The 12,091-nt window shown below is 33.8% G+C and overlaps 1 protein-coding gene across 1 annotated transcript in view; it reads left to right on the top strand.

Annotated features, from left to right (window-relative positions):
- The first annotated feature begins 92 nt into the window (after nucleotides 1–92).
- LOC141342248 (mitogen-activated protein kinase kinase kinase 5) overlaps nucleotides 93–12,091 on the top strand; it is a 31,863-nt gene continuing 19,864 nt past the window's right edge. The window contains exons 1-11 of the mRNA XM_073846653.1: nucleotides 93–478; nucleotides 566–705; nucleotides 3,037–3,224; nucleotides 3,310–3,478; nucleotides 3,843–3,949; nucleotides 4,027–4,197; nucleotides 5,776–5,888; nucleotides 6,281–6,440; nucleotides 7,548–7,698; nucleotides 7,825–7,929; nucleotides 8,154–8,203. Coding sequence (XP_073702754.1) covers nucleotides 148–478; nucleotides 566–705; nucleotides 3,037–3,224; nucleotides 3,310–3,478; nucleotides 3,843–3,949; nucleotides 4,027–4,197; nucleotides 5,776–5,888; nucleotides 6,281–6,440; nucleotides 7,548–7,698; nucleotides 7,825–7,929; nucleotides 8,154–8,203 — 1,685 coding nt within the window. The 5' untranslated portion in view covers nucleotides 93–147. The remainder of the gene's footprint in view (nucleotides 479–565; nucleotides 706–3,036; nucleotides 3,225–3,309; nucleotides 3,479–3,842; nucleotides 3,950–4,026; nucleotides 4,198–5,775; nucleotides 5,889–6,280; nucleotides 6,441–7,547; nucleotides 7,699–7,824; nucleotides 7,930–8,153; nucleotides 8,204–12,091) is intronic.

The raw sequence follows: 12,091 nt of genomic DNA, 5'->3' as shown, positions 1-12,091 counted from the left end.
CGGAGGAGGGCGCGTCGAAAAGGATCCTCCTCAGAGTCTTACCTGGAAAAAACTACAGGAATACTTTTACGCCATAGTGAAGGCATGCCGAGGACGCAATCACAGGATGTTTTTTTAATTAGCTAGGCCCTATTTTCGACCTACAAAATGTATACGACTGAACGCAGGCGCATGAGCCTGCACGACACCAAGAGAAAGGATCCCGTACGAGTTTCAGCTGGAAGTTTATGGCAGGATCCTCTGGCTCTCGAAATCAGCGGCGGGAATAAAGGTGTAATATCTCCGCGCAGTCGGACCAGGGCTTTATCAGTGGTGTATATCGTCGTTGATGACCGGTCTGTGCCTCAAACTGAGGCGAATCTTTCACTGACATGTCTTAAAGAAGCCTGCGCAGACGCGCATGCGGTGCTCAAGAGCATTTCTTTCGAGCGCATTGCGCTGGGCACCACTGAAATTCTGGACACTTTCTACAACGCAGGCAAGTTGCAGCACGCACATATCTGGGATTTCAGGAATATTTCCAAAGTGCATTTGTAAGCGGTTGTTATTTCAACTGTTTGTTTAGATGTTGTCGTGGTGGAGATGAACAACACTATCTGCCAGCCGTCTCTGTTCTATCACCTGGGTGTCAGAGAGAGTTTCAGTATGACCAATAATGTCATCCTTTACTGTAACAAACGAGAAGATGATCTTCAAGTTGTAAAGGTGAGACAAGGTGCACACAAAAAACATCCTTCAGTTAGACAGTGCAAGACTGTTTTCGAAAGTATCCATGAAGTACACGGGGGCTAGTTGTCATACGTTCTATTCCATTGAATATTTCTCAGTGTGTCTATTTTTGAATTTCAGTTTCCGTATAGACACAAACCTTAAATACTTGGAAACCAAAACATAAATATCAAACCAGTATTTTGGTTGCAATGTGCCACATTTTTTATATATATATAAAATTATGCATTTACTGAAAATACCCTTGTTCTAAATAAAATAATACAAATGTGAGTGTGTTGCTTTCCAGTAAAAAAAATAACAATTGTTTTTAATAAGAATTTGGGATCAGTAAAATTTAAATGTTTTTAAAGACGTTTCTTATGCTCATCAAGACTGCATTTTTAAAATTAAAAATCCAGAAAAAATATTAATATTGTGTATTATTTCAATTTAAGTTAACTGTTTTATATGTGAATATATTTTAAAATGTAATTTATTCCTGTGATGCAAAGCTGAATTTACTTCTGTCTTATGTGTCACATGATCCTTTTGAAATCATTCTAATATGCTGATTTATTATCAGTGTTGAAAACACTTGTGCTGCTTAATATTTTGTTGGAACATATTATACTTTTTTCAGGATTCTTTAATAAATAAAGTTAAATGAACGGCATTTATTTAAAATAAAATTATTTTGTAACATTATAAACTACCATTTAAAAGTTTGTGGTCAGTATATTTTTATTCTATATTTTTTTTTGAAAGAAATAATATTTTTATTTAGCAAGGATGTGTTAAATTGATCAAAAGTGATCGCCAAGACTTCTATTGTTAAATATAAATGCTGTTCTATTTAACTTTTTATTCATCAAAGAATCATGCAAATTCATCTTTGCATCACAGGAATAAATTTTATTTTAAAATATATTAAAATAACCAAACGTGTATTTTGGATCACGTAATGCAGCCTTGATGAGCATAAGAGACGTCTTTAAAAAACATTAAACTTCATACTGATCCCAAACTTTTGAACAGCAGTGTGTATATAGATAAAATATATATATATTTTTATGATAACAGAAAACAAACACCACTTAACTTAAGTAGATTTATTCTTCAAATAAGACAAATAAGAAAAAAACGTATTCTAAAAACACAGTTTGACATATCACTAGTGGTGGGCATAGATTAATTTTTTTAATCTAGATTAATCTAGATTAAATCTTGAAATTAATCTAGATTAATCTAGATTAAAATGGCTAATTTGAAGGCATTCAGAATATGTGTGCTACCCAAATAATGACTAAAACTAAGTCTTTGAACAGGTTTCTCAAGCCAGGTGGCGCATTAGACCAGGCGCTCATCTCCTGTTTCCAAAATGCATAACAAACTGCTTGACAATTGCATTTACAACACAATTAACTCTACAAACTTGTGTAACCAAGTACTTCTGCGCAAAATGCTGTACGACGTGCGCGTTCCCGTAAAATACACAGGCGCGCGGGTATGGATAGCCTATCTGCGTGCATAGTCTTCCAATAAACTGCGTTGCTTTTAGAAGCGTCAATTCAGTTGTTGCATATAGTTTAATGTCTTTATTTCGGGATTATCAAAGTAAATTATAACTCAAACTTGAGATTTTACTGAGGCACAGCAGATTTTCACTGGGGCACGTGCCCCAGTAAAAAGGGTCTAGCAACGCACGCACCTGCCCTGAAGCGGCTTCAAAACTGCATCCATGTCTGCACGTCTCATATGTGGTAATTTCACAATAGTTGAAGACTCGTTCTCGCCCCCTACAGTGCAATTCGACTAGGTATACGTCATCCGCGCTAAAATATCAAAGTGAAAGTCATCATATCTTGCGTAGTTTAGACCCAGCTCCCAACCCAACTTTGAGAATAGATTAACGGCGATATTTTTTTTATCGCGCGATATGAGTCTCACGTTAACGCAGCACGTTAACGCCGATAACGGCCCACCACTACATATCACGTTTACCAACCGATATTGCAAAATATGATGAGATTGATATTTTAGGCACTATTTGGATAGTAGAATTTACAAATAAAATTGCAACTTACCTTTTTAACTACATGTTTGAAACTAACACACAAAAACTGCTACTACATAAAATACGCATTTGTACACTAGTCAACATTTAAAGTGGATCAAAACCTTTCATCAAAGTTTAAAGACAACTTTAATTAACTTTTTTGATCCACTTCAAATGTTGTACCTGATATATAGGTACTAAGTGACCATCTTTGTGGCAACCTGCCAATCCTATATCATGTGTTTGGTCTTCTGTATTCTTCATTTTAGGAGCAATGTGGGAGCTACACTTTCATTCCCTACATGGTGTCACCACAAGGTAAAGTATTTGCCTCTGATGCCACACTGATGAGGGGCATCAAAGATTTCCTTCATTCCAGCTTTAAAATCGAATCCCTGCTGACCCCTCTGGTGGATCGACTGGTCAAGTTGCTGGAAAGTGTTCACATTCATTCTAGGTAGAACCACTTTTCTTTTCCTGGATGTCAGCTGGTAAAGGTTCATATTGTCTGAATTAACATTTAACCAACTCTCGCCTCGCAGCGAATACCTTCACGAAGCAATCCGCAGGGAGATCCGTCTGGCTCGAGAGCACTTCACCGGACAGGCCCTGAGTCAAGAGCTGGGCCGGATTCAGAAGCGTCTGGACTCGGTGGAGCTTCTGAGTCCAGATATTGTTATGAGCCTCCTGCTATCTTACCGGGACATCCCAGTGAGTTACTAGAGTTACATATGAACGATAGCTTAGGCAGCATTGTTGTATTGTTGCGGTTGAATGCACTTTTGTGCTATAATTCTTTGTGTGAATGTTTTGATTGTTGCTGTGATACGAACCTGAATCTGTTTAACCATTAATAAGATCTAGAGATGAGATGAGATATAGCAAACATTAAGAAATTGCATGCTGTTCTTTAAGATTTTCATCCTGAGCTTTTAATTTGATTATTTAAAAAGGAAGGAATTATTCCGGAGGAATACGCAAGAATATTTGACAATTGTTGTGAAATATTAGAAGTGCCAGCCAAGTGTGTGAATAATTTATTGAAACTGAACTCTCTTTCTCCATGTGATTCAAGGACTACGACGCCATCATAAATCTGGTGGAGACCTTGAATAATTTGCCCATGTGCATGGTGACATCACATCAGAATATTAAGTTTCAGTTTATATTTGCATTGAACAGGTAAACTTTGTTTTAAACATTTATTTGAGAAAGCATTAATATTGTTTCCTACAAAACCTTTTAAATTGTGTTTAAAGGAGGAATCATCCTGGCGATCGTGCCAAGGCTTTAAAGCTCATTTTACCAATTGTGGAATCGGGGTGCACCGTGGCCTCGGATGTGTACTGCCTGTGCGGGCGCATCTACAAGGACATGTTCCTGAGCTCAGGCTTCAAAGACACACACAGCAGAGATCAAGCATGTTACTGGTGAGTCAGTACAAATTACCAATCCGGACTATTGAGCTTTATTTTTGTTGCACACATTTATAAATGTGCAACTGTGTGGTGCTATGGTAGGACAGCATCTGTTCTGAAATAATGCAAATAACAGATAATGATCCAATGGTTTGCACATGGTTAAAAAAAATGGTCAGTATTTTTGTCTTGCTTTCCAGTACAAATATGCAAATAAACTGAAAAAAGGATACATTTATTTAAAAATCAAAACTGCATAAGATATTAAGATTCTTTTTTTTCAAATAATTACTTAATTTTGTATATAATAAAAGAAAAAAGTTTTTTTTTAAACAAATAACAAATATTTATACAATGGCGTAAGAAAATAAACATTTAATAATAAAAGATAACATTTTTAATTTTTTTTTTTAAATATAAACATTACAAAATTGTATAGATTTATGCATCAAACAACAAATAACAATATTTCCACAGTAGGGTAAGAAAATAAAAACTGTAATAATAAAAAAAATACTTATTTTTTATTGATTCATCCAGTGGTTTGCACAGGTTTCCAAAAACTGGTCAGTATTTCTGCTATTTTCTTTTTCAGTACAAATATGCATTAATTAAAAAACAAAACTGCATGAGATATTAACTTCTTGTACATTTTTTAAAAATTTTGTAGATTTATGCACCAAACAACAAATAACAAACATTTCCACAGTAGGGTAAAAAAAAAGAAAATGCAAATTTAATTATAAAAAATGTATTTATTTTTCATTTATTTATTTAGTGTTTTCCACTGGTCAGTATTTTTGTTTTGCTTACCAGGACAAATATGCAAATAACCTTAAAACAAGATCCAGTTATTTAAAAAAAAAAAAAAAGGATATTAAAACTTGTCAGAAAATATATATTTTCAAATAATTATTTTTTAAATATTTTTTTTCTGGGTTTATGCAAATTTGTAGATTTATGCTTTAAACATAAAAAACAAACGCAAATATTTCCACAGTGGGGTAAGAAAATAAAATTATATATTTTTTCAAATATAAATCTTATTAAATTTTGTAGATTTACGTTTCAAACAAAAACACAAAAAAGAGCAATGGGGTAAAAAAAAATTATTAATTCACTAATATATTCCCTGAGACAAAAAAATAAATAAATACAGTTTTGCTTCTCAAGTACATTTGTTTGGTATCAATTACGTTCAGATATTTTCTTTCACTAAAAATAAGAGAAAACAATTTTTAATAAAAAAATTTTAAATAGTTTTTAAAACGATTTTCCTTAATTTCAAGAAGTCTATATTTTTTGTACAATATTTTTTACAATTAATTTTTAGTAATTAAAAAATAAAGTGAGAATTATTTCCTGATTATTTTTTTTAAAGCCCTAAGTTTCATTTTAAAAAGTAATACCCTTCGTGCAAGGAAAGACTAGGCCTGTCAATGTGTTATTTATTTCTTAATTGAATGAATTAAACAAATACATATTTGTGCAAATTGGATCATCGTGGTTCAAGCAGAGATGCAATCATGCTGTGTTTAGGTGTTTGTGGTAATGCTAATTTCTCTTAATTTCTCTATATTTGTCCTGCAGGTATGGCAAGGCCTTTGAGATTGAACCGACTTTGCACTCTGGAATCAATAACGTTGTGCTCCTGATAGCTGCTGGCCATGAATTCGACACCTCTATTGAACTGCGGAAAATCGGTGTGTTTGTGTGTCCCTCATTTAGCTTCACTGGTTGTGAGCACTTTAAACAGTGGGATGGGTCATGATTTGCTCTACATATTACATATTACAGTAGTGCTTTGTTAGCTATTGCATGGATTTTTCTGTATAGCAGGCTACTGTATAGAAATGAGAGATTTAGTGGCCTACTTGTATGATCCAGATGCTTGAGGCATTGAACATGAATGCATGATGACACATAGTATGTGTATAGAAAATGTGAGAAAGTAACAGTTTGAGGTGGTAAAACAGGTATTGCCTTGCTTTCACACTTTACAAGCATGTCTCCTGCTTTTTAAACATGAAATGCCTATGCGAAGGCAGATTTTTTATTTATTTTTGAGTTATGGTGTTCTTGGTGCATTTTGCAGGTGTCACACTCAGTAGCCTGCTTGGCAGGAAAGGCAGTCTAGAGAAGATGCAGGACTACTGGGATGTGGGTTTTTATCTGGGAGCTGGGATCTTGGCCAATGAGCACAAGAAAGTCGTAGAAGCTTCTGAGAAACTCTACAGGCTCAATGCGCCAATGTGGTGAGTAAAGGAAGTGAATAGTTACCCATGTTGATTTTGGTTTGTTAAGGTAGTTGAAACAGTTTCATGTTTCAATTTATGTTATTCCCATTACTGAAAAAAATTCAAATGATTTACCTTAATTAAAAAAAAGTCTATATTTTATGTTCAATATTTTAAAAACTAAAAGTGAGTTTCTAAATTAATTTCAAACTTTTTTGAAAGCCCTAAGTTATAGCTTAAGTAATACCCCTTGTGCAAGGAAAGACTAGGCCATAATTTATTATTTTATTAATTTTTTAAGTAAACAATTTGCAGATTAAGTAATCAATACATTATGTGAAATATTTAATATACACTACAAGTCCAAAGTTTTTGAACAGCAAGATTTTTTTATGTTTTTTTTTAAAGAAATCTCTTCTACTCCCCAAACCTGCATTGTTTGTTTCGAAGTACAGCAAAAACAGTCAAATTTTAAAATATTTTTTTACTTTTTAAAATAACTGTTTTCTATTTTAATATACTTTAAAATGTCATTTATTCCTGTGATTTCAACGCTGAATTTTCACCATCATTACTCCAGTCACATGATTCTTCAGAAATCAATCTGATAGTCTGATTTGCGGCTCAAAAACATTTATTATTATTATTTTTTTTATTTTTTTTCAGGTTTCTTTGGTGAATAGAAAGTTCAGAAGAGCAGAACTGATCTGAAATAGAAATCTTTTGTAACATTGTAAATGTCTTTATCATCACAAAGCATCCTTGCTAAATAAAAGTATTAGTATCTATAAATTCTTAATATATAGTGTATAGTGTATAATGTTACAAAAGTTTTAATTTCAGATAAATGCTGATCTTTGGATCTTTCTATACATCAAAGAATCCTGAAAAAATTTACTCAACTGATTTGATAATAATAATAATAAATGTTTCTTAAACAGCAAAAAAAAAAAAACTTACTGTTAAACTTTTGACTGGTAGTGTAAATTAATATAATTTAATATAATTGAGAAATTAAATATAATTGGGCAGATTGACTGTAATAGCAAACATTAAGGTTTAAATTAGTCATGAATAGCGTTATCACAATATTTTTAATGCAAGGTGATTTCTAATTCAAAACAGGTATGTTGCATCCATCATGGAGACGTATATACTATACAAGCAGTTTGCCAAACCCCGAGATGTCAGTTATCCGAAACAGGAAACTGTGGACTTTTGGATGGAGTTAATGGTGCAGGCATGCAAGCCTACTGTTTCCACAGCACGTTGCCCGGTAAGACTTCTTCTTTTACATTACTGCCCAAAAGACAGCTTGTTTCACTTAGCTCCAACAACAATTAAGGGAAAGTCCAAAAAGGTGGAGAATATAAACAAACCCAAATGATACATCTTTTTTTAGGTTCTGATTCTAGAGCCCACTAAAATCTTCCAACCTAGTATAATAAGCGTAAGCGAAGAAGATGACAGTCGTACGGTTCAGCTGAGATACGTCACTCCACTGGAGGTAAACACCCTTGGCTCCTTGATGCTTTTCGCTCAATGCTTTTGTGCAGGCTGCAGTATGTTGTTATGCAGTGGAGTTTCCATGTTATTAAATAATTTATGTGATAGATAGGCATCATTTCACATGATGGAGGGTGGTATGAGTGACCTGCAGCTTTAGGCTGTAATATTCAACATTGTGTACATGTCTGTGGGAGTGTAATGTGCTTTATTTGGCTTTCCCAGAAAGGTCTTCATGAGTGGACTTTCCCAGCATCTGCGATTCGTGGAGTAAGGTACTGTGCGCTTGTGGGAATACTGTCATTTCCATTTCCATTTTTTTTTTTCTGTTTTCCATTTCCAAGCTTGGAGCGGTTTATAGTCCCACTAGGGCTGCTCTGTTTTGGCCACAGCCCAGCAACTTTCTCTGAATAGGTCTTTTTTTGAAACTTCCTCACTTGTTGCTTAGCCTGGTTAACGCCTGTTATCCTCTTTCTAGCTTTTAAGTTATAGGTCGGTGTCTCTTTCTGTTCTTTTACTTTGTTTTTTTTCCCTATTATTCCTGCCCTGAGGGGACCTTTGGACCTCTTGTTTTGAGCTCATGTTGCAAAAAATGACACTGGATGTTAATATATATATATATATATATAAGGTTAGATTAAAAAATAATTTCAGTTTTAGATAAATAGCCTCCTTAAGGGATTTGTATTCCTGGTGGAATTAGTATTTCTTTTTTTTTATTCAATGGTTGACATTATTTGAAGAAACTTTCACATTTCTTTTTAAAAACCATTTACTTGTTCTTTTTAATTTTAATTTTAAAATGTCAAAATTCACTTTTTAAAGGATTAGTTAACTTTCAGAATACAAATTTCTTGATAATTTACTCACTGACATGTTCATGTCTTTCTTTCTTCAGTCAAAAAGAAATGAAAGTTTTTAAGGAAAACATTCCAGGATTTTTCTCCATATAGTGGACTTCAGTTAGAGCCAGCAGGTTGAAGGTCCAAATTGCAGTTTCAATGCAGCTTTAAAGGGCACTACATGATACCAGATGAGGAATAAGGGTCTTGTCTAGTGACAGTGTCTAGTGTCAATTGATCCTCATTGTAATTCACTATATGGAGAAAAATCCTGGAATGTTTTGGCTGAATAGGTCTTTTTTTGAAACTTCCTCACTTGTTGCTTTGCCTAGTTGATGCCTGTTTTCCAGCTTTTAAACTGTTGGTCGGTTTCTTTTTCTGTTCTTTTTCTTTGCTTTTATTCCCACTTCCAGTCCTTAGGGCAGCTGACATGTTGTTTAGAGCTAATGTTGCAAAACAAATGACACTGGATGTTAATATTTAAGGTCAGATTGACCCCTAGTTAAAAATAATTTCAGTTTTAGTCTCCTTGAGGGATTTGTATTCCTGGTGGAATTAGTATTTCCTCTTTTTTTTTTTCATTCAGTGTGATATTTGGTTGACATTATTTAAAGAAACATTCACATTTCTTTTTAATAACAAATTATTTATTTTAATTATAAAATGTCAAAATTTTTAAAGGATTAGTTCACTTTCAGGAAACAAATTTCTTGATAATTTACTCACTCCTATGTCATCCAAGGTGTTCATCTCTTTCTTTCTTCAGTTGAAAAGAAATGAGGAAAACGTTCCAGGATTTTTCTCCATATAGTGGACTTCAGTGGTGGCCAATGAGTTGAAGGTCCAAACACGAGTTTAAAGGGCTTTACACGATCCCAGATGAGGAATAAAGGTCTTATCTAGCGGAACAATCTGTCATTTTCTAAATAAAATTAAAATTTCTATACTTTTTAACCATAAATGCTCATGCATGATTACATAATGCATGAGGTTGAACTAGTGCAAGACGAGCATTTGTGGTTAAAAAGCATATACATTTTTACATATATATATTTTTTTTTTTAGAAAATGAACAATCGTTTTGCTAGATAAGACCCTCATTCCTCGGCTGAGATCATGTAGAGCCCTTTGAAGCTGCATTGAAACTACAATTTGAGAGAAATTCTGGAGTGTTTTCTTCAAAAACCTTAATTTCTTTCTGGCTGAATAGGTCTTTTTTTGAAACGTCCTCAATTGTTGCTTAGCCTAGTTGATGCCTGTTATCCTCTTTCCAGCTTTAAAGCTATATGTCTTTTTCTGTTCTTTTTCTTTGTTTTTATTCCCATTTCCAGCCCTTAGGGCAGCTGACATGTTGTTTAGAGCTCATGTTGCAAAACAAATGACACTGGATGTTAATATTTAAGGTCAGATTGACCCCTACTTAAAAATAATTTCAGTTTTACATAAACAGTTTTCTTGAGGGATTTGTATTCCTGGTAGAATTAGTATATCTTCTTTCTTTTTTTATTCAGTATAATATTTGATTTATATTATTTGAAGAAACTTTCACATTTCTTTTTATAACACAAATTACACATTCTTTTTCATTTTAAACTGTCAAAATTCACTTTTTAAAGGATTAGTTTACTTCCAGAATAAAAAAATTCCCGATCATATACTCACCACAATGTCATCCAAGATGTTCATGTCTTTCTTTCTTCGAAAAGAAATAAAGGTTTTTTAGAAAAACATTCTTTAATTTTCTTTATATAGTGGACTTCATCGGGGATCAGCGGGTTGAAGGTCTGGATTGGAGTTTCATTGCAGCTTAAAGGGCTCTACACAATTTCAACAAAGAAATTTGGGTCTCATCTTGCAAAACGATCGCTCATTTTCTAGACAAAATACACATTTCTATACTTTTTAACCACAAGTGCGATTAGGGAGAAAACTGCATCTCATTTTCTCCTCCAACTTCGCAATTCGGAAGGTCAGTCTAATGCAAGACGAGCATTTGTGGTTAAAAAGTGTATAAATTTCTATTTTTTTTAATGACAGATTGTTTTGCTAGATAAGCCCCTTATTCCCCGGCTGGGATCATGCAGAGACTTTTGAAGCGGCATTGAAACTTCAATTTGAACCTTCAACCCGTTGGACACCATTGAAGTCCACTATATGAAAGATAGAGAAAGATCCTGGAATGTTTTCCTCAAAAACTATGGGGTCAAATTTCCTTCAAAAGTATTGCGCTCACAGATCGAAAAATAACAAGCGTGAATCAAAGATTTGAAAACGCATGTAAAAATATATCGCACGCAAATGAAAATTAAATGCAAAGACATTCAGAAGAATAAAATACGTGGACACAAACTGAAAAATAATAAGCACAAGATAAATATTTATACACTTGCACGCACAAATCTGAAACTTGAATTCACAGTTATTCGTTTCACTCTTAAAATCGTGTTTTCTGCTCACATTTTTAGTTTTCGTACGTTTACGCTCTTTGCTCACTCGCTCTCGGTTCAACAATCTGCGCTTGGTTTTCTAAATGTTGCGCTCCTGGTTTCATGTAAATGAGGGCGGGCTCAAACATCACCATTGGTTCAACAGATGTGATTGACAGCCTCCTTCTCTAGCCAATCGATCAAAGCGCAGAAGTTGACGTCACTCCAATGCGTGATGGATGATTCCCGTCAGGAAAATGCTGGACAGTCTCAGTAGATTTTCCATAAGTATATTTTGTATGTTGAAAGTTGCACCCGTTTTACACCGCGGTCAAGCCAGCCGCCACCTGAATTCTGCTGCACGTCTATTTGTGGTATTACGGTACAGAGACTCGAAGCAGTCAAAAAGCTGACGAACATCTATATTCAGCGGGTAAAAATCAAATGTGCCCGAAAATAAGGGGAAACTATTTAAAAACATATCAATATTGTAGGCTTCATTAAAAAAAGATACAATTTGAATATACTTAACAGTGTAGTTTTCTTGATAAATAAAGTCATATTGTACATGTGTTATTAAAATTCCTTCAGAGTTAACATGAACACTTCAATAAATTATTTTTTCTGAATGACCGTGTCTCTATCTTTGTCAGCTTTCATGAGATTTTACTGTAGAATTTAGCAGAAAATAAATGGCAAATTCAGTCACTATTCATTACCAGTTCTTCACATGTAACACTCAAAATCCTTCATAGTTAACATGAAAATTTCTATTCATACTTCTTCAGAATACTCAAGACTCTGTCTGTGTCAGTTTTCATGACATTTTACTATAGAATTTAGCAGAAAATTAATTGCAAATTCTGTCACTATGCATTATAATGCATTAACGTTT

Source organism: Garra rufa, chromosome 9, assembly GCF_049309525.1.
Source record: "Garra rufa chromosome 9, GarRuf1.0, whole genome shotgun sequence".
NCBI classification, from domain to species: domain Eukaryota; kingdom Metazoa; phylum Chordata; class Actinopteri; order Cypriniformes; family Cyprinidae; genus Garra; species Garra rufa.
The sequence above is the reverse complement of the archived record's forward strand: the minus strand, read 5'-3'. Positions and strand labels throughout refer to the sequence as shown.